Consider the following 23,894-nt stretch of genomic DNA (forward strand, 5'->3'; position numbering starts at 1 on the left):
GTTGTTTCAGCTTATTTTATTTAAATAAACTGAGCAAACAGCTAGAATCATTTTTTGAGAATCTAATTTTTATACCCAAATATTCACACACCTAATTTATTCCAGGAAGCTGAAATTTGCCTGTGACAACATATCCTAAATATCATCCAAACACATCAACAATCAAATATATAATTTTACATATTTGTTACTTTTAATTTGACAACAATTCACTTCTGCCTTTCTAAGAATAAATCAGATTTCATTCTGCTGAGACACAAATAATATTATTCTTAAGATCTGCTGCTCACAGAATGACATTCAACCAGTTATTGATGTAGATAATATTAGTGAAAACATAAAGACACATAAACACACCAGATATGCAAAAAGATTATTAAAACACACATATATTGTGTTTGTAAAGAATATTAAACATTAATGTTAGAAAACTTTGATAAGATCACATTATGTCATGATCATTAACATACAGAAATAAAACAGAGACTTTTAAAACACAATTAATAGATTCACTCAGAAATTATTAAAGAACAAATCAAACAAGTAAATAAGAAAAATAATGGAGAATAAAAACAGTGAATGTAAGTAAACACACAAACATTCACGTGTCTTTTCACTCATAATTTCTGCTGCAGATGAAGTTGAGTTTGCGAGTTTCAGGAAGGCTGATCCAGCGCTGATCTCCTCCAGACTGAACTGCTCCTTTTCTCTTCTCGAGGCGGCAGTCTTCCGGTGTCGTTCCGTTCCCTGGAGCCCAGTTCTGATAGCACACGATCTCTCCGCTCAACCAGAGCCACATGTTCATGCTGCAGTAGTTGTGTAAACCCAACCACACCGCCTCAGTAGACGCCCGTTTAACCACATTCATCACCTCACGCTGAATCTCTTCTGAATGAACCGAGACCAGATCCGTATGATTCTGTCTGCAGTATCTCAGAGCTTCAGGCCACGTCAGCTTCTCTTTGATCAGAATCAGTTTATCTGGACACAAAACAAACCACAAGCAGAAACTAGAGAGAGACTGATCAAAAACAACATGCAGAACAAACACTGTGGAGGAATTTGTCATGTCAGACATGTAGTGTGAACTTTAAGATATCTGGAGGTGATGGATGGATTGTGCGTGTTTTGTGAGGATCTGCTCACCTTCATGACACACAAAAGGATGTTGGTCCTTGCAAGGGGCGTCATTCCATTTTCCCTGAACGTTCAGATAAATCTGTGCACAGTTTTCAACACCTCTATGATTATTAGGTTCATTAGACTTCCAGTATCTGAATGAGGAGTTACTCTGATCTGACCACTGCCATGAGTCTCTGACTCTGAACAGACCGATCCAGACATCACCAGATATGAGACTATCATTGATGAACTTCTGAAGCTGTTGACTCTCATTCTGGTTCCTCACACTGACCAGATCAATGTGATTCTGTCTGCAGTAACTCTGAGCGTCTCTCCAATTCATCCTCTGATTGACAAAGACGAGTCCTGTGTTCGCTTTAAGAAAAACAAATGGAAACAGATTCATGAATCAGTTTGTTCATTATTCTTATGCTGCTTTATGGTTTGGATGTGAATAAGAGCAGCAGTGGAAACATCAGAAACACGTGTCATTCAAAGACTGTTTCTACAGCTGATGATATATTAAATATTCACAATATATTCATGATGATTTTGCTGATAAAACATTAAGTATCATTTGTGATCATTTTATTGAAACTTTATATTTCTTCATTATGTTTCCTTAAACATTTTAATACTTGATTCAGACACAAAGATCTGAATGAGAGAAACATCAAACAGATGAAGATGTTTCACTGCAGCTGAATATATTTGTGAACTAGTCCTTAGAAATATGTCAGTAAAAAGTTCATTCAAAATGTTGGATTTTAGACTATTAATACAGACAAATGAATATTGTTGCAATATTAATATTAATGTTAGTGTTTGTCTTGTTAATTTAAAGTTCATGTAGTAAGAATGACATGTTTACAGGTTTGTGTTGAGATCCTGAAAGTTGTTGTATAGAAAATATTGAGAAAATTTGACTAATAAAACCAAGAGATTCATTTTCCTCATTTTTAAGGAAACTTAAGCAGGTTTGAGGATGAACTGATGAACTGATTAAGCTGATAAAATTGAGGAAAGAAGAATAAATATTTATTTTAAGAGAATTACTTTAATTATGTGGTTTTATTTAGAGACACCATTGATTGTTAGTTCCCAGCATGCTTAATTAGTTACTATTAGTATCTATCTATCTATCTATCTATCTATCTATCATTAACACTGTACCGCATGGCAAAACCATAGCAACCCCTTAGTACTCTAGCAACAGCCTACCAACAACCCTAGAAACTACCCAGAATACCCTTGCAACCGCATAGTGACACCATAGCAACCACCCCAAGTACCTTAGCAACCGCATAGCAAAACCCTCACAACCACCCTGAGCACCCTAACCCTGTCTGTCTGTCTGTCTGTATCGATTCATCCATTCAAACTAAAACTTAAACTATTTCAAACTGAAAAGCTTCAAACTTCAAGATTTTAAAACTATTTTAAACTTTCTGGCGAGGCTTTTTCAAGACAAATTAAAGTTTGTCTTCAAAGTTTTTATAATTATACATTTAAATTCACTCCCATTAACATATTTAAATGTATTAAATCATACTTTTTAAATATGCTAATGAAAATTACTTTAAATGTGTTAAAAATATGTTTCAGTTTTTATATCAATATATGCTAATGCACAATAGTACTACATTTAAATACACTTTCATTAGAATATTTAAATGTATAAAATCATACATTTTATATATGCTAATGCAAATTACTTTAAATGTAAAAAAAATATATATTTAAATAAATGTTTATATTAATGTATGCTAATGCAAATAAATTACACATTTAAATTAGTCTATATATGTATGTGTGTGTGTGTGTGTGTGTGTGTCTGTGTCTGTGTCTAGGGTTAGGGTTAGCACCCAGCGGGTGGAAACTACACAGACTTTTCGACCACTGTAAAAACACTGGGCCAGGATGAGTGGATTCTATTCCAAAATCAGGAAAGAGCATTTAGACCCTGGACACGAAACACCTCGAGGATAAACATAACTTCCTCTTTTCAGGAGAAACGCCGACAAAATGGATCAGACTCATCCGCATTTTAAATGGAGTTTACTTTAAGAACGGAACTTTTACAATCACCTGGCGAAATGGAAGGCAGTTTGGATTACCTTTCCTGAAGTTTACAAACCGTATACTGAAGAGAATGCTGCGAGCTAGCGGAGGCCTTCCTGAGGCCCAGACCGCGGATTCCCTCGCCGGCTGGATCGAGGTGGAGCTGTGCTTTTTGCGGGACATCGTTAAGCCAGCATTGAGGGCGCCACGGAGTGGAACCAACAAAATCAGGTGGGCAAAGATAAACTTTCATTTTTATGGCAGAATAGAAAATCTAGAGCAATCCAAATTATTCTTAACAACAGTACATACCCAAATGTACCAGTCAGCACAAATAATATACTATCTGTGCAGAACTACTATACTTTCAAATGCGCGCCTAAGAGGCCTGAAAGCATGTTAAATGCACCGCCATGGACTGGATCATTATTTCCTGTACAATCTAGCCAACTTAACACTTTGCTGTTCACTGTCACTGAAGTGGAGAAAGTGGTTAAAGACCTCCCCAATAATAAAGCAAGTGGACTTGATGGTGTGACTTACGAAACGCTGAAAACTACCAAACAAATGGTGTGTCCAATATATTTAACACCTGTCTGGAGAATGGTAAAGTTCCAGAATCATGGAAAGGGGCCCTGATCCATCGTATCCCCAAAAAAGATAATATTCCTGACGACCCGTCTACCTGGAGAGACATCTCCTTATCACCTACAGTCTATAAGGTGTTTATGAAATGTATGCTGTCACGAATACTTCCCTGGTTAGTAGAGACAGGAATACTTTCACCAAAGCAAAAAGCTTATATCAATAGGCAGGGGATGAATGAGCATGTCTTCTGTCTTAAAACGGGAATAGATGACTTCAAACACTCATCTACCAAATTCTTCACTGTCTTTTTGGATTTTTGTGACGCATTTGGCACTTTGCTCCATGATGTCATGTTTCACACATTAGACGGAATAAGACTACCACAGCTGCATGTAGACATAATTAAAGATGTTTATAATAACTCTTACATCCAAGTCATATGTGGAAGTGCCCTAACCGACCCCATACCACTTAAAATTGGCCTCAAAACAGGGTGCCTGTGGAGCGCCATCAATTTCATTCTGCCGATTAACTCCTGGATGAAGTGGTTGTGCCAGTGCGCACCAGCAGGCGTGCGATCCCCAAACCCAGTGCAAGGCTATGCAGATGATGTGGAAATCTCTTCAAGAGATGAAAGCGTTATTACCAACATGCTCCTCCGCACAGATGAGTTCATAAGGTGGTCAGGTTTAGACATCAAACATACAAAATATGCTGCATTCTATGAAAGGCGCAGTGGAGGAAACAGATGGTATAAAGCAAAGCCTGATAAACCCCCTGCCTTTTCATTAATGCAGAAACCCATCCGACTGTATGAACGCCACGAAACATATCCTTATCTGGGTCATAAATTTAACATCAGTGGCGATTGGGAGGAACAGATCACAGAGTTACACTCAAAGACTTGGGCTGATTGATGCTGCCCCACTCCCTATAATGATGAAGATCGAAGCCAACAGGCTGATCGCAGCGGCTAAAATTCAACACCTTTTCCCGAACGTACATATTCCACAAAGTACATTGTCAGTGATGAACAACGAAACGGTGAAGCTGGTGAGGAAATGGTTTTGTCTTAATAGTCGTACAACTCGGGACATTATCTTCCAGCCACGTAGAGATGGAGGTCTCGGTGTCCCAAACATTGAATGGCTTTACACCGCTTCCAGAACAGGACATCTTCTAAACATGTTCAACAATGACGATATGACTGTTAGAGAACTATCACGCGAATCGCTGTTTTTACATCTACAGCGTCGCAAAATACCTGCTGCTTCTACAAACGAGTCCCAGTTTCTTGGATTTAAACTAAAGTAGAACGGAAAGTTAGACATCAGAGCAGCCGGATTCGGAGTGCGCTCCGACTGGCTAGATTTTAAATGATCTCTGCTGCCGTACAGGAATACAGCTGTCTTGGCTGGGACCCGACAGAGAAGTAGTTACTCTCAACGACAACATAATCACCGATCCGCTGGTCTCCACCCTGGCGATCTTCAATAAAGACAGTACACCTCAGCAGCTACAGATTAAACACGCAAGAGCCTCAATTCTTCAGCTTAGTCAGACCCAAAACGGACAGCACTGGACAGGTCTCAGATTGCAAGGAAAACTTGCATTACTTCAATTTGCCGACCATTCAGTGTCTCATTCTGTCCTGACAAACTTCTCAATCTCAGATGACATTCTAATTTTCATGATCAAAGCAAGATTACAGTGTCTTCCAACGAATTATAATTTGGCAACGTGGTATCCATCAAAGCATAAACCCTACTGTATATTACATCCAATTCAGCAGGAAAATGAAACGGTTGCTCATATACTTAATGGATGCTACAATTATAAAGGACTTTATGTGGCCAGACATGACCGTTTGGTTGATCTGGTTGCAAAGGACTTGCAAAAGGTAATTTGTGGACATGATAGTAAGATTTACAAGCATAGCACTGTACGATTTAACTGGTTTTATCATAACTCATCCGACAGTGATTATTTTAAAAATATTCCAAATACTCCTGACATTGTAATTGTAAATAAGGTTATGAAATCTGTATGTATCTTTGAGGTGGGCTGCTGTTTTGACCTGTATATGGATACTTGCTACTATTCTAAACTATTGAAATATCAACCACTGGTAGATCTCATTTACCAACTTGGATACAACTGTAAATGAATAATTTTGGTATTTGGAAGATTAGGCCATGTCCATAAGAATGTGATCAGGGGGATGCAGTTAGGGGGGCTGCAAAAAAAGGAAGTAAAAAGGCTTGCAAAATTCTGCTCTGTTTCAGCCATCATAGGGAGCATGCAAATATGGAGACGGAGATGTTTTATTTATCCTTAATGTGTTGAGTATTATAAATGGAAGAACCTGTACAAGTATGTGAGCCATGAATTGTAGATCTGTCACCTTGCCAAAGACCCTTCCCAGAGTATTTGGATCTTGTTTTCATTGTAATGCCTTTCAGATCCAAATAAAAGCAATTAAGTGTGTGTGTTTTTGTGACATATCAGGACACAAATTTGTATAATGACATGGGTATGACATACGTATTACAAGGAGAGGGTGACTTATGAGGACATTATCCCATGTCCCCATTTTTCAAAAGGCTTATAAATCATACAGAATGAGTTTTTTTGAGAAAGTAAAAATGTGCAGTTTCCTGTGATGGGTAGGTTTAGGGGTAGTGTAGGGGGAGAGAAAATACAGTTTGTACAGTATAAAAACCATTACGCCTATGGAATGTCCCCACAGTTCACAAAAATAATAAATAAATAATTTAGGAGATTTTACATGATTTATTCATGTAGACTCCATTACAGAAATCAAGCTATAAAAACTACTCAACAATATCATGTGTAATATTGTTATCATATGTTTTTAAGTCCATAGCACATAATTTTTACAGTAACACAATAAAATCACACTGACAAGAACTGAACTTTGTTCTCACGAAAAAAAGTTTTGTTCATAAATATCAAGATGGGGCAAGTTCATTATGTCTATTATATGTTAAAATGTTATGCATTCATTAATTTATTAGAATTTATTAGAATTTATGCTGGTCAAAACAATGGTTTGATGTTTTTGAATTTATCATTTACAGTATAAAGTTTGCTGAAAATATAATTCTCTATGATCTCTAATGTCAGATTCCCACAGTTATCAACAACAAAAGATCAACATTCGTTCAATATCGGTTTATTTTCTCAGAAGTTGAAAGCGGAAAAATATCTACAGTCCCCTATATTTATGACCAGATTAAAAAGTTGCAGAATTTAGTATTGCATTAAAATGTTGTACAGTATACAGTGTATCTTTCTATAAATGAATGTTTGTTGTCATTGTAGGAAACTGAACTCACCGTTGTTAGATGAATTGCAGATGAAAGTCCGTCTGTCACTACATGTCAAATCATGCCATTGTCCATTTCTCATCATAACACACTCATCTCTGCCACCAGGTTGTTCAGGAGCCCAGTTCAGATAGAGCGCAGGATCACCTGAAGACCACTGCCATTTATCAACACCCGTCTTCTGCAGCCCAATCCAGACATACTGAACACCATCTTTCACACTCTTCTTCACCTCGTTCATGTCGTTCATGTTGTCAACGGTGGCCAGATCTGTGTATTTCTCTCTGCAGTATCTCTGAGCTTCAGTCCAGTTCTTCATCACGTTTATAAAGTGATACTGACGCTGAACACATTCAGATACGGAGCAGAGAGCTGTGAAAGAGAGGGTTTGATTTAATGCTTTTCATAACAGAGTCAAACCTGATGAAACTATAAACCATAAATAAAACAACAAACACACTCACCAATGAGAAGAAGAATGAAATATAGAGTTTGCTCCATTTCTGAGGAAGAAACACATTGAAAAACTCAGATAATCCCATATTCATCTTGAAATAAAACATGATCATGTAATTTAAAAAATAGCAGAACAACACAATTCACAATCATTCAGACAATATTAACATCTCAAAGTCTAGTTGTGTTTGAAGAATGAACATGTGAGTTGTTCTTACTTTAGAGGTCGTGTGTTTCTGTCCTGAGTCTGATGTTTCTGTCTGCAGCTTTAAACAGTGTGATCATTATATCTGCTCTCATCCCTCATTCATCAGAACATCATTTGTGTATTGTTCTAAAACTAATTTTCATACTTTCCTTCCTCTATGTTTGTGTATTTGTCCACCTCTGACCCCTTATTTGCATATAGAATGAGAGAGAAACTTTTTTTTTTGCTCTTATATTTTTTTCTTTTCCCTCTTCTGAGAGCAGAGACCCCTGGTGTTGAGGAGGAGACATTCACAACAGAGACAAGATAAAGACTTTAAAGGGTTAGTTCACCCAAAAATGAAATTTCTGTCATTAATTACTTTCCCTCATGTCGTTCCACACCCGTAAGACCTTCGTTCATTTTCGGAAAACAAATTAAAATATTTTTGATGAAATCCGAGAGTTTTTTTTTTAAATCCTCCATTGAAAGCAACGTAATGGCCATCATACGAGGTCCAGAAAAGTAGTAAAAACATTGTTCAAATTGTCAACGTGACTGCAGTGGTTCAACCTTAATATTATTAAGCGACGAGAATATTTTTTTGTGTGCAAAAACAAAACATAAAAATAATGCCTTTATTCAACAAATTAATCTCTCCCCTCTCATACGCTATTTTCATTGCAGCACTTCCAGGTTCTGTGTCTGAGCACCAGCTCATTATTGGCCGGCTCATGTGACCCGAGCCGGTCAATACTGATCCCGCATTCGGACGTAAACATGGAAGCTCTGCAATGAAAATAGCGTAGCAGAATGACAGGAGAGAGATGAATTTATTGAATAAAGTCATTATTTTTGTTTAGTTTTTGCGCACAAAAAGTATTCTCATCGCTTCATAACATTAAAGTTGAACCACTGCAGTCATGCTTTAACATTTTAACTATTTTAACAATGTTTTTACTAATTTTGTAATGTGGTAATTTCGTTGCTTTCATAAGAGAATAAAAAACCTCTCAGATTTCATCATAATATCTTAATTTGTGTTCCGAAGATGAACAAAGGGCTTACAGGTTTGGAACAACATGAGGGTGAGTAATTAATGACAGAAATTTCATTTTTGGGTGAACTAACTCTTTGAAGTGCTCATATCGTGCTTTCATTCCCCTGAAGTTCATTTATAATGTTAGTAAAGGTTGTCGGACTCTCATTATCCCACTGAAATAATAACATCATCTTCTGCTGCTGCTGTTTCAGTCTTATTTCCTCTAAATACTTGATTGTGATTGGCTGGAACACAGACATTAAAACATTGTTACATTTTTTTAGAATTCGTCTCTTTGTGAAAATTCTTATTTTGTTTTATTTCATACTCTTGCTGTTTATTCTTTCTTGTTTATAACATATGAACACATTTGCACGTAAACACATCCTCATCACTCATTTTCTTATGTCCACACCACATTTAGACATTCAGTCTGGACAATATTTACATCTCTGACGTGAAGCTGAGTGATAATCAGTGAGGGTTATTGTTCTAGTCATATTTAATATTTCATCCAGTCTTATCTGTTAGTTTTATTGCAGTAACAGGAAAGTTACACTATAACTGTGTCTCAATTCAGAGGCTGCGTCCTCAAAGGTCGAAGCGAATGTTGTTAATGAGACGCTATAGCCTACAGAGGATTTATATATTTGCACTAGGAAAAATAAGATATTGGACAAGTGTTGTGGCAACGTTAAAGGTATTTTTCTGCCTCCATGCTACCATCAGTTGGAGGTTCTGACTATGATGTTGTTATTCTTCAACCTAAATATCAAAGACTTCTTGAAAGTGAGAAACCTCAGGTAAAGACTGTAAAGATTTATATCAGTTTTTGTGTGGAGTCAGTTATACCCACAAAAAAAAGTATAAAATATATCCTAATAACAAACCATGGGTATTAAAGAAATTAAAACAACTATTAATTAAGAAGATAAAAACATATAATAGTGATGTCTGTCACGATTGGATCCCCTGCACCAGATCTCTCGGGCCGCCAGAGGGAGCCCTCTCCTGAATATTAGTTTTCAATTGGACTACATTTCCCATACACCCACATACCTGGGACTGATTGCACATGCACCTGCTGCCAATCCTCTCATTACCCATGCACTATAAAACACGCACTCACACGCAGTTCTTTGCCACGGTTATCATTTCTGAGCGTTTATTCCTGTTTGCTTGCCTGTTATCGATTGGACTGTTGTTTGGACTCTGATTCTTGCTGCCTGCCTACTTGACTGCCTGCTATTGTTTATTCCTGTCTGCCGCCTGCCCCGACCCTCTGCCTGTTATCTGGTTTATGATTTCTGTACTGCCCTTGTTGTTGAATAAACTGCAAATGGATCAATATACTTCTGAGTCTTAGTTAAAAGGGAAATTCAAAGAGAAATCAAAAGACAAAAAGTATATAAGGCCCTATAAAAACAAAAACTGGAGGCTAAAATGTCACAAGGAAATTCTAAACAGGCCTGGGAGGGAATCAGGACGATGATTAATGTCCCACATAAGAGTATAGGGAAGAACAACATAAATATGACAGCTACAGATGAAAAAAATAAGATTTTAAACTAGCAAATAGGTTAAATTTGTTATTTTCTTGTTTTGAGGGGAGTAGCGAAGAGAGAAATAAAAATTAATAAAATATCTTGACATCGACTAATAATTTTTCTATAATAGAAGTTGATGTCGAGAAAATGTTTCAAAAATGCAATACACACAAGAGTCCTGGGCCGGATAATATTTGTGGTTATGTGTTAAAAACCTGTGCTGAGCAATTATCTATAGTTTTTGCTTTGTTGTTTCAAAAGTCTTTTGACCAGCATGTAGTGCCAACTATATGGAAAATGTCTCAGGTTACCTATGTAACCATGGTTCCCTGAGAACAGGGAGCAAGACTCTGCGTTTGACACGCTATGGGGAACGTCACACATGAACCGATGTTTGAAAGCCAAGTATCAAATCTCTCCAATCCTATTGGCCGGCGACAGCCTATGACATCATCATAGCGCGACCCGGAAGTATATAAGGAGCGCCTAGAGCATCAGTCAGTATCTTATCGTCTGAGGGACTGTTCAGCAGGCAGCCCCGGAGCATGGCAAGGAAACGCAGAGTCTCGTTCCCTGTTCTCAGGGAACCATGGTTACATACGTAACCTGAGATGTTCCCTTTCGAAAGGGAACTCTACTCTGCGTTTAAAACACTATCGGGAACGATATACCCACGCCACCATGCTTGAGGGGAGTGCATGCCACAATGGCTAGACAAACGTAAAAGCAGTTTCGAAAGAAACGCCAGAGCAACTCACCCTCGGGTCGCACAAAGGCTGTCAGTGACAGCATTCCCTACGGCCAACAGCCCAAGCTAAACCTCAAAGAGGCCTTCCGCAGAGAGCCTACCAAGGCCGCTCCAAGGCTTCTGGGACCAAATCTTCCGAAGAAAGAAGGTCCCTTTAAGGGAATGTGGCTAGGGATCCGAACCGAACCCCAGCCAGCCACCAGAAGGGGGACATAGTCACCCCAAATGCCACCAGGGAGGCCGACCTGGTCTGACAAAAAAACCCAGTCTCTGGCCAGCAACCTGTCTGTATACAGAGTCTCAACAATGCATTAGGATGTCTCTCCGTGGCCACCATCGCCGCCATTGATCTTCCGATCGACTCGGCAGTTTGTTTGCTTGATCCTTCAGCAGGTCGGCCTGGTAGGCTTGTAACACCGCCATGGTGTGTTACATGCCACGTATGCCCTGCCGTTTAAGCGAGATGTCACTTTAAGGGGTTTAGTTGGCAGGACCGGAGCTTTCAGTGTCGGCGCCCTCCCTGTGACGAGATAGTTTGCAAACGTCTCGTCAATAGGGGGCATCGACACACACCCATGCTGGCTCAATCCCTCAACATCAGCAAAGTTTGCTCACTGATGTCAATGAATACGAACCGAATACGGGTTCTTCCATGCCTTCTATATTGTAGAAAACACACAGCATTTATTGGATCCGTTTCAATTTGCTTATCAGTCCAATAAGGGAGCAGATGATGCTATTTTAACACTGTTGCATATTGTGTATTCGCATCTTGAGGGATCCAGAAACCATGTAAAACTTCTCTTTGCTGACTTTTCTTCTGCTTTTAATAACTTTTTTGCCATCTGTATCGGTTGAAAGACTATCGATATATTTCTCTCTAGATGGAGGACTGATTTTGTGGTCTCAGGATTTTTTGAGTAATAGAGTTCAACGAGTGTGTGTGGGTACCTCATTGTCTGAAAAACAAATTATGAATGTTAGTTCTCCACAACATTGTAGTGTTTATTTTGTATACAAACAATTGCAGGAGCACTTGTCCAGGGAGATATTTAATTAAATTTGCAGATGATACTGCTTTGGTTAGTATCCTCAAAGGGGATGAGGACAGTGGACCCTTTTTAAATGAATTTAATGAATTTTAAAAACTAAAGACGTGTATTGATTTTAGGAAAGAGTCCTCAGCGAGTGTAACCACTATTAAAGGGGAGAAGATTAGGAGAAGAAAGGGGAGTGTTGAGGAGTATAAATAGCTCAGAGTTGTTTTAGATCACAAATTGAGGTGGGACAAATGGACTGATGCTGTGAACAAAAAGGGTCAGCAAAGATTATACTTCCTTAGGAAGATTGTGTCATTTAATGTAAGACTTCTATTGTTAAAAGTGTTTTATAAAATGCTCAATAACACAAGCTTCAAAATAAGACAAGATTTATTAAACAAACTGTGGGAATTAACAAAAGGCTTCAGGAGAGGAGAGGCCAAAATACAACAAACAAAAGAGCATTCTTATTAAGGTTTTTAAGGGATAACTTACCTACCTTCCTGTTTATTGCTTTGTTTCCATGTTTGCCATGTGCTCCCTTGTCACGTGCCCTATGTTGTCATTGGTTTATTGGTTGATTGTGCACAGGTGTGTCTTGTCTAGTCATTAGCCCTTGTGTATTTAAACCCTCATGTTTGCCATGTGTCTTTGTTTCCTGTTTGATCATGTTTGTAAATAAATAAAACTGTACTTGGGTTCTCCTGCAAACTTGCCACCAATGGATCTGTTACAAACATTGCTTCAGTGTTATTTTTAACACCCTGCCATTGGTTTCCACATGAACACCAGGCAGTGTTAATTTAACATTTTAACATTTTTAACATTTATTCATTTTATTCAAAGCGACTTACAAGTGAGGAATACAATAAGCGAGTCATTGTGAAGAGGCAAATAGCCACAAGAAGTGCTCACAATACAAGTTTCAGACCTTGCTTAGATTAGCGTAATCTAGAATAGGGAGGGATTAAAAGAAGAGAAAAACTTTTTTTTTTTTTTTTATTAAGATGAGATTAAGTGCTCTCGAAAGAGATGAGTTTTCAGCTGTCTTTTGAATATTCCCAGGGATTCTGCATTCCGGATGAAGGCGGGGAGATCATTCCACCAGCAAGGAACAGTGAATGAGAATGTTCTAGAGAGCGATGTTGTGCCTCTCTGTGATGGTACCACAAGCCTTCGCTCATTTAGTGATCACAGGCTTCTGGTAGGGATGTAGACTCGTAAGAGTGAGTGTAAGTAGGAGGGTGCTGAGCCCGTGGTAGATCTGTTAGCAAGCGTCAGTGCCTTGAACTTGATGCAAGCAACAAGTGGTAGCCAGTGCAGAGAGATGAAGAGAGGTGCGACGTGGGCTCTTTTGGGCTCTTTAAAGACAAGACGTGCTGCAGCGTTCTGAATCATTTGTAGAGGTTTGATTGTGCATGATGGCAGTCCAGCCAAAAGAGCATTGCAGTAATCAAGCCTAGAAATGACCAGGGCCTGGACTAGAAGTTGTGTTGCATGTTGTGTTAGAAAAGGCCTGATTTTCCTGATGTTGTGTAGTGCAACTCAAGTTCAGTTGGTCATCAAAGATTACTCCGAGATTTCTGGCTGACCGTGATGGGGTAATCGATGATGTACCAAGCTGGATGGAGAAATTGTGCTGTAGAGTTGGATTGGCAGGGAAGACAAGAAGCTCTGTCTTTGCCAGGTTGAGCTGCAGGTGATCTCCCTTCATCCATGCCGAGATGTCCGCCAGACAGCTTGAGATTCGTGCAGCTACTGTGGGATCATCTGGATGAAATGAAAGGAAAAGCTGCTTGTCATCAGCATAGCAATGGTAGGAGAAACCATGTGCCTGTATGATGGGACCCAGTGATGTAGTGTATATGGAGAAGAGGAGAGGTCCAAGGACTGAACCCTGAGGAACCCCTGTGATCAGTTGATGTGCTTTGGATACCTCCCCTCTCCAGGCAACCCTGAAAGACCTACTTGTGAGATAGGATTCAAACCAGCAAAGTGGGGTTCCTGTGATGCCCAGTGATGACAGGGTGGACAGAAGGATCTGATGATTCACAGTGTCAAAGGCAGAAGATAGATCTAGCAGAATGAGAATTAATGATTTGGAATTAGCCTTCGCAATCCGTAGAGATTCAGTGACCGACAGTAATGCAGTCTAAGTTGAATGGCCGCTCTTGAAACCGGATTGGTTGAGGTCCAATTGGTTATTCTGTGAGAGGAAAGATGATACCTGTTTGAACACAACCCGTTCAAGTGTTTTTGCTATGAATGGTAGGAGAGAGACAGGTCTGTGACTGTCTACAAGTGATGTGTTTAATGTGGGTTTTTTAAGCAGTGGGGTTACCCGAGCCTGCTTGAATGCGGTAGGGGAAATGTCAGTGAGCAGAGATGTGTTGATAATGTGTGTGAGTACTGGTAAAAGTGTAGGAGAGATGGCTTGTAGAAGGTGTGAGGGGATGGGATCTAGAAGACAGGTGGTAGAATGACTGGAGAGGAGAAGTTTGGATATTTCTGCCTCAGTGAGGGGAGAGAAGGAGGGGAGAAGATTTGTGGCTGTGGATGGTCTGAGTTCCTGTGTGTGTGGAGCTGAGAACTGAATGCGGATGGTTGTTGTTTTGTCAGTGAAGAAATTAGCAAAATCATCAGCAGTTAAAGAGGTTGTGGGTGGTGGTGGAGGGGGACAGAGGAGAGAGTTGAATGTTTTGAAAAGCGTGCATGTATTTGAAGCGCTGTTGATCTTGTTGTGGAAATATGAATACTTAGCGGCATGAACTTCATCAGAAAAGGATGAGAGGAGAAACTGATAGTTACCTAGGTCAGATGGGTCTTTTGATTTGCACCATTTTCTCTCTGCCACCCTGAGTTTGGTCCGGTGTTCACAAAGAACATCAGATAACCAGGGGTTAGAGGGAGTAGCACATGCTGGCCTGGATGAGAGAGGACAGACATTGTCTAGAGAAGAAGTTAAAGTGGAACATAAAGTGTCTGTTGCTGTATTCACATCCAGAGATGAGAATTGTGTGGGTGAAGGAAGGGAGGATGACACAACAGAGGAAAGATGAGAAGGAGAAAGAGAGCGCAGTTAAGTCTGAAGGTAAATGGTAGAGGGGTTGGTGGCGCACAAGTAGTGAGTTGTAGATTAAAAGTAACGAAGAAATAATCGGAAATGTGCAGAGGTCTGACCAAAATGTTGTCTGTGATACAGTTGCACATGTAAATGAGGTCAAGTTGGTTGCCAGATTTGTGGGTACTTGTGGTGATAAGCCATTTGAGATCAAATGAGGCTAGAAGAGAGGAAGTCTGAAGCATAAGGCTTCTCTAGATGAATGTTGAAATCGCCAAAAACTACAAGTGGACTGCCATCCTCTGGGAATGAGGATAGCAGCATGTCCAGTTCCTCTACAAAGGTACCCAGTTGGCCTGGGGGGCGATAAAATACTACAATATGAATTTGGACCAGAGTTGATTGTAATAGCATGAATCTCAAACTAATTGTTAGTGCATAGAGAAGAGTGAGTTGAATATTTCCAATTGTTAGAAATGAGAAGACCAGTGCCCCCACCCCTCCCAGACTGGCGAGGGGTATGAGAGAAAGTGAAGTTGTTAGAGAGAGCAGCGGGAGTTGTTGAGTCCTCTGGACGAATCCAGGTCTCAGTCAAGCCCAAGATATTGAGAATAGATTTAGTAGCAAAGGCTGGAATGAAGTCAGCTTTGTTAACTGCTGACTGACAGTTCCATAGACCCACAGAAACAGAGAGAGGTGTGTTAGAGGAGGAGTAGATAGGACGCAGATTGGCAGTATTGTGCTACCTTCTACGTGTGATAGTGGAACGCTGCCGAGAGACAACAGGAATGTATTGAAAGCACATGCTGAGTATGAAGGAAAAGAAAAAGTGGGAAAGAAAGATGCTTAAGTGTCTTACCGGAGTCCTTGCTTGGTGGAGTCGCGCAGGTAGAGTCACAGATCTTTACCCGAGTCGGTCTTCACACGAGGAGGCTGAACACGAGAGCTGAACGCTTCGCGCACACACAATAAATATACTGCTTATTAACCCGTGAGTGAAAACAACTGTGCCCGCCTTTAAAGCTAAAGCCTATAGCCCATGAATGGGTCAAATCAAAACTAATGCGGGAACAACACAGCACTTAAATGCGAAAAACGAGCAATAACACCAACAAACGCTGCAAACGCGGCTGTTATTCTAAATAGCAATGTGTACAATTAAAATACAAATTATAGAGAAGGCAGAAAATAGAAAAAAGCACAGAATCGAAATTAATCTTTCCTAGCAGCAAATAATAAACTAAGCAACTGACCCGAAACAGATATTAAGCAAAACACTTACGCACTCTTGCCGTCTCCACTGCCAGCTTGCTACTCCAGGGAATTTACTGTGTGCACTTTACTGCCAACACTTTATACTTTATTTTATGGATGGGGGTGTTAGGAGCCATTTGCTCATCTATTTCATTCTGTTGTCCTGTGTATATCTTCTTATGTATCTCTTCTCTGTGTATTTGCATGTGCAAATTTGTGTTACAGGTGGAAGGTTCCTTGCGATAACTGGTTGAAGGCTGCGATTGGTTCTCCTTCACATCTGATCCAGATATAAGGACCGCCCCAAACACTCAACCTCTGCCATTCTTGTGCCATTGTGTGATTGATTGTGCACCCTTCACTATTGCTTCATATTGTTGTCATTTGTTCTAGTCTAGAGTGTTGTATCAGAGAGATTGTGAGTGATTATTTGAGATTAGGGATGTGCCGAATGAGGCTTTTGAAGCAGTGAGGCTTTTACAACAAACTGTGTCGGTGCTTCGAAGCTTTTGAAACAGTGCTCTACTTCGCCATCTGGTGGTCAATAAAAATTACTACATCACCTGTGTCATTCAGTTTTGTTTGTTGGGATGTCATTGTAAGGTTTATTTGTATATTTAATAACCATATTAGAAAGATGGCGGTGCGTGTGTGTGCAGCGAAGTTTCATTGCATTTTGCATAATACAATGACAATAAAGACTTTCTGTTCTTCATTTTTACTCGCATCAAACTTGTATCTTTTCACCTTCTAAATAGAATGTTTAATACGTCAATAAATTAGGTCTATGTGATTTTTTTCATTGCACCATTTTTTGTGTGTTCCTTACAAAAGAACACAAACATGCACATTGTTAAAAAAAAACACAAATGCACAAATACAAATGCAACTTCATATTTTTATTCAAGAATATTATTTGTTTCACTGTGCTGGACCTTAAGCAGCTCCTTTTTTACTAATCACGTTCCCAGCTATAGAAAATATTCATTTGTTTGAGCCCGACGTGACGTGTCAGTGAGGTAACGAAGCTTCATTTCCACAGGTCACGTGACAAGCAATGCTCCAGAACGCTGTTTTGGAGCACTAGTGTGTCGAAAACTCAAGACGTGTCAAGACACTGGGTGTCGAACTACCCATCCCTATTTGAGATTGTGAATGTGATTTTGTACCTGTGATATTTCTTGTTAACTTGACCCATGCCTGATTGACTATGATTTTGGATTCTGATTTTGAACAGTTTGCTACGGACTTATATATATATCTTTTGTAAATACCTAGTTAAGGGATGTAGGGGATTTGACGCCATTTTATTTTTCTCATCTTTTCATGCTGTTTTTGGTTTAGGGAGTCAGGTAAGTTTAAACTGTATTTTGTTTTCTTTCATTTTGATTTAGGAAGTGTAGAGGTTGTTTGGTTTGTTATTTTGGACTTGTCTGCTCCTGACGCCGAACCCTTATTGTAAATAAAAATTATTATTTTGCATCTCTCTGGTAGTGACTCTCTTCCTTTTCCTGTTACGGCTGACCCCTAGTGGTCGTAACAACTGTCTACCCTTTATTGTATCTGTTACTGCCACTTATTTGTATTCATTGCTCTGTCTGCATTTATTGTTCTGCCTGTGCAATAGCACATGTCACTTTCATCTCTCAGTGCCCTTGTCATGTCTAGTTTTGGTTTTGTTCATGTTCAAGTTTCATGTTTTATTATGTTCATGCTTCTTGTTTCTTTGCCATGTTTGTTATGTTTTGCCATGTGCTCCCATGTCACGTGATTTCCTTGTCCTCATGTGATCCTGCCATGTGCTCCCTTGTCATGTGTCCTATGTTTACTTTGTTTATTGGTTGATTGTGCACAGGTGTGTCTTGTCTTGTCATTAGTCCTTGTGTGTTTAAACCCTCATGTTTGTCATGCGTCCTTGTCAAGTATTGTCCATGTACCACTGTGGGTGTGCTTCATGTTTGTTTTATTCATGCTACACCATGCCAAGCCAAGCATTTGTTATGTTCTTTTTGTTCATTTTTGGATTTGTTTAAATAAACTGCATTTGGGTTCTTTAAGATTTGCCTGCAGTGGACTCCTGTTACAGCCCTCCACTTTGTCTTGTGTATATTCATGTTTACCATTTTATTATTTATGTATGGTTTATGTATGGTCCTGTTATTGTCACTGTACAGGTGCTGGTCATATAATTAGAATATCATCAAAAAGTTGATTTATTTCACTAATTCTATTCAAAAAGTGAAACTTATATATTATATTCATTCATTACACACAGACTGATATATTTCAAATGTTTATTTCTTTTAATTTTGATGATTATAACTGACAACTAAGGAAAATCCCAAATTTAGTATCTCAGAAAATTAGAATTTTACTTAAGACCAATACAAAGAAAGGATTTTTAGAAATCTTGGCCAACTAAAAAGTATGAACATGAAAAGTATGAGCATGTACAGCACTCAATACTTAGTTGGGGCTCCTTTTGCCTGAATTACTGCAGCAATGCGGCGTGGCATGGAGTCGATCAGTCTGTGGCACTGCTCAGGTGTTATAAGAGCCCAGGTTGCTCTGATAGTGGCCTTCAGCTCTTCTGCATTGTTGGGTCTGGCATATCGCATCTTCCTCTTCACAATACCCCATAGATTTTCTATGGGGTTAAGGTCAGGCAAGTTTGCTGGCCAATTAAGAACAGGGATACCATGGTCCTTAAACCAGGTACTGGTAGCTTTGGCACTGTGTGCAGGTGCCAAGTCCTGTTGGAAAATGAAATCTGCATCTCCATAAAGTTGGTCAGCAGCAGGAAGCATGAAGTGCTCTAAAACTTCCTGGTATACGGCTGCGTTGACCTTGGACCTCAGAAAACACAGTGAACCAACACCAGCAGATGACATGGTATCCCAAACCATCACTGACTGTGGAAACTTTACACTGGACCTCAAGCAACGTGGATTGTGTGCCTCTCCTCTCTTCCTCCAGACTCTGGGACCCTGATGTCCAAAGGAAATGCAAAATTTACTTTCATCAGAGAACATAACTTTGGACCACTCAGCAGCAGTCCAGTCCTTTTTGTCTTTAGCCCATGCGAGACGCTTCTGACGCTGTCTGTTGTTCAAGAGTGGCTTGACACAAGGAATGCGACAGCTGAAACCCATGTCTTGCATACGTCTGTGCGTAGTGGTTCTTGAAGCACTGACTCCAGCTGCAGTCCACTCTTTGTGAATCTCCCCCACATTTTTGAATGGGTTTTGTTTCACAATCCTTTCCAGGGTGTGGTTATCCCTATTGCTTGTACACTTTTTTCTACCACATCTTTTCCTTCCCTTCGCCTCTCTATTAATGTGCTTGGACACAGAGCTCTGTGAACAGCCAGCCTCTTTTGCAATGAACTTTTGTGTCTTGCCCTCCTTGTGCAAGGTGTCAATGGGCGTCTTTTGGACAACTGTCAAGTCAGCAGTCTTCCCCATGATTGTGTAGCCTACAGAACTAGACTGAGAGACCATTTAAAGGCCTTTGCAGGTGTTTTGAGTTAATTAGCTGATTAGAGTGTGGCACCAGGTGTCTTCAATATTGAACCTTTTCACAATATTCTAATTTTCTGAGATACTGAATTTGGGATTTTCCTTAGTTGTCAGTTATAATCATCAAAATTAAAAGAAATAAACATTTGAAATCTATCAGTCTGTGTGTAATGAATGAATATGATATACAAGTTTCACTTTTTGAATGGAATTGGTGAAATAAATTAACATTTTGATGATATTCTAATTATATGACCAGCACCTGTATATCTGAGCTTCATCACAAGCATTTCAATGCCCAGTTTTCCTCTGTGTTAACTGTGCAAATGACAAATAAATGCCTCTTGACTCTGCTATAGCAACCAGCTGAGAGTGAGGAGTATGGAAGAAATGTAATGACAAATCTTTTTGAAATAAAAAAGCTTGTTGAATTGCACTAATTGAAAATTACATATTCGCTTCCACAAATTCAGTGGTTCAAATTCGACAGAAGATTCAACGTTGCACATCCGGGAACTGCAGGAATAGCAGTAGATTGCCGATGCATAATCTCCATCTGCTGGTAGTTGGCCTCGCCAGCAGGTGACGCAAGCGGCTGTAGACAAGGATTAAAGCAACGGAATCTGTATTGCAGATTTGGCACATTTCTCAAAGAGAAACCTTTAGAGTCTAGAAGCTTATTGCAGCTAAAGACACAAGTCTCACCCTATATTTCAAATCTGAGAATGATTTATTTCTTTTAAGATGATGCTATGTAATAAATTCATAAAGTTTTATCATTTATTGTACATATATATTGCATATACATGTTCCCATATAAATGTGAATGTATGTACACACATTCATGGAATGAGTTACAGCAGATTTCTAGTTCCCAAGCATGCTTTGCTTCTGATTGTTAAAGGAAGGGTCAATGTTGAAATTAAGTGTTATTTCATGTGTTTTGTTCAGTTTTAATATAGGGGGAGATCTGTTAGTGATTAATGTTCTATTATTTAAACATATGCTATTTATGTAAAGACGTGAAAGATTATATTTGGCTTTTTGGTGAATGGTTTAGTACATGCAGGTGTGCTTGTGCTATTGTTAACTAAATGTACAAAACATATATAATGTTAAAATTCACATCATATAGAAGGTATAGTGCCTTATATATATTGCTGTGTGTGTAGGTACTGCTTATATCAGTGTTCTCATACTCAATTCCTGGAGAGCCACAGCTCTGCACAGTTTTGTTCCAACCAGGATTCAGGATTACTAGAAACTTCCAAGCAGGTGTAATTTGGAGCTGGTTGGAGCTCTAAACTCTGCAGGGCTGTGGCCCTCCAGGAACTGAGATTGAGACCACTGGCTTATATGTTCAATAAATTTATAAATATGCAGGACCAAATCTTATCACTTGAATTAAATCTTTCAAGATCTCAGCTGAGGAGGATTAAACAACTCCACAAACAGCATTACCAGCTTCACTTATGACTAAACAGATTTGTTGGAGAGACTTCATTACACCATTAAATAATCGTGATTATTTTTCTCACCCCATTGGCAGATCATTTTGTTTGTTTTAAGAAAGAAATCACTTCATTTTAATGTATTTTTTCCAGGAAACAAGAAAAAACCTCAAGTTATTTTACTTATCTAGTAAAAGAATGGATATTTTTAGATATTTAGACTAGAAAGAAGGCGAAAATACTAAATAAGAAAAGCATTTTTTGCAGTGTAATACATTTACATTACAAACCCAGTCTTACTGCACCATGAGATCACACTATTGTATTGATTTTGGATTAGCCTCACACGAGGGCACCACAAATGTAGTTATTTGTGGTCTTAAGTATTAATATTAATATTTTGTATTACTATTAATATTGAGTCAGATGATTCCTTCCAATATTTCGGGGCACCAGCAAAGGACTCTCACCTTGACAATAAAGAACAATCATGAAAGATTGTTGACTGAATTAGAATTTTATAAATTGGAGGAAGTTTATCATCTGAAGGATTCAGTGAGATTCGGGCGAGCTTGTAGAGCCTCTGATTATCAACACAAGAATGACACAGTTTGCAATAAAATTAATTTATTAACAAAAAGATATACAAGAGTAAAATATCACACTCACTAAATACTACTAAGGAAAATGACTAAACTACTAAGAAAATTCAATCAATAATCAAACAGAAACTACGAACTACTACACAAATGGATGTTAACAAAATGAATGAATGAGCAATCTATGGGGGAGTCAATTGTGGTCTTTCTGGATGCTTGGATGAAATAGTAAATAAGCATTTACTATGAATACAGATAATGTGTCTGATGTATGTCTGTATACGCTGACACTAGATAAACAGTCTCTACACAAATAGCAATCTCATTTAGCAACAACCTAATGCCAAGGCCTTGGTTAGCTTATATTTACGTTTCGCTTGGTCGGGTGATCAGTCCGGGAATGGGAAACGTTGTCCACTGGTATCCTTCCGTGTGCAGTGGGAGAGACTGGATTGCTTTCCAAGTGCTGGAGGTCTTTGTGTAATCCAGAGAACTGTAGGTCAGATGGTGGTCGATCCGCAGGACCTTCTGTAGGTTGGAGGTACTTGAGTTATGCAACTCAGGTGTGGTTTCCACTGTGGTTTCCACTTCATGAGTAAAAAGACGTATAGGACATGTTCCTTCATTATTCCTGTCCATTTTTGTGGTTTCGAGCCAATATGTTTAGAAATGGTCTTTCTCTTGAGGCCTTTCTTTGTTCTTGCTGTGCTCTAGCCAGAACTGGTTTGGTGGCCCTGAGAGTCCATGACGTTCACACCTTGATCTCAGGCATATACGGTCTGAGGTGAACAAAGGCAACTTGTGATGAGATTAGCCTATCATCAATGGGCCGTTAATGTCATCTTTCCTGTCCTCCACCTTTGGCAGTCCTGATTACAATAGTCATTTAGTTGTCGTTGAGGGTGCTATCACACTCTTTTGTATTAATCAAAGTGGGACAAAGGGATGTCTGTTGTGAAGCTCTGGTACCATCATGTCTGCTGTTCACTACACTATATTGCAGAAATTATTTTTAATTTTTTTTTTATTATTAAAAAAAAACAAAAGTTATTGTTAAATTATTATTACCATGTAGGAAGACACATCATGGCCATATTCTAAATAAATAAATCTTGACATTGTCTTCCTGGAATATGGCCATGATGTGTCTACCTATATGGTTGTGTAAGAAATTAAAAGTTACACACTCCATCTTTAAGGGTTAAAAGAATTGTTGCCAAACATATAACATGCTAGAAACATAATGAGCACTGTAATAATGATCCATCCATAGATTCTTAAGTATTTGCCTATTAAAATCCAAACAGTGACCGAGTTTTTTTTTTGGTCGGTCAGTGTATTTGAAAACTTTGATACGATCACATTATGTCATGATAATTAACTTACAGAAATAAAACAGAGACTTTTAAAAAACAATTAGTAGATTCACTCAGAGATTACCAGAGAACAAATCAAACATATGAAAGTAAATAAGAAAACTAATAAAGAATGAAAACAGTGAATGTAAGTAAACACACAAACGTGTGTCTTTTCACTCATCATTTCTGCAGATGAAGTTGAGTTTGTGAGTTTCAGGAAGGCTGATCCAGCGCTGATCTCCTCCAGACTGAACTGCTCCTTTTCTCTTCTCGAGGCGGCAGTCTTCCGGTGTCGTTCCGTTCCCTGGAGCCCAGTTCTGATAGCACACGATCTCTCCGCTCAACCAGAGCCACATGTTCATGATGCAGTAGTTGTGTAAACCCAACCACACCGCCTCAGTAGACGCCCGTTTAACCACATTCATCACCTCACGCTGCATCTCTTCTGAATGAACCGAGACCAGATCCACATGATTCTGTCTGCAGTATCTCAGAGCTTCAGACCACGTCAG

General features: G+C 39.0%; 2 protein-coding genes across 5 annotated transcripts in view; one reads left to right on the forward strand and one right to left on the reverse strand.

Annotated features, from left to right (window-relative positions):
* The window catches only part of LOC127516505 (uncharacterized), a 263,532-nt gene that overhangs the window by 188,430 nt on the left and 51,208 nt on the right, over window positions 1-23,894 (forward strand). The gene's annotated exons all lie outside the window — the stretch shown is intronic.
* Window positions 1-23,894, reverse strand: part of LOC127516507 (macrophage mannose receptor 1-like) — a 77,127-nt gene that overhangs the window by 49,496 nt on the left and 3,737 nt on the right. The window contains exon 1 of one of the 3 annotated variants that reach the window (XM_051901255.1): window positions 7,796-8,045. The exons of 1 other annotated variant lie outside the window; for it this stretch is intronic. Coding sequence is in view for 1 of the 2 variants with exons in the window: in XM_051901253.1 (XP_051757213.1) it covers window positions 23,556-23,894 (339 nt within the window). In the remaining variant the exon portion in view is untranslated. Of the gene's footprint in view, window positions 1-7,795; window positions 8,046-22,038 lie in introns of those variants that run through there. One more of the 3 variants, XM_051901253.1, reaches the window with a different exon arrangement.

This window comes from Ctenopharyngodon idella, chromosome 7 (genome assembly GCF_019924925.1).
Source record: "Ctenopharyngodon idella isolate HZGC_01 chromosome 7, HZGC01, whole genome shotgun sequence".
NCBI classification, from domain to species: Eukaryota; Metazoa; Chordata; class Actinopteri; order Cypriniformes; family Xenocyprididae; genus Ctenopharyngodon; species Ctenopharyngodon idella.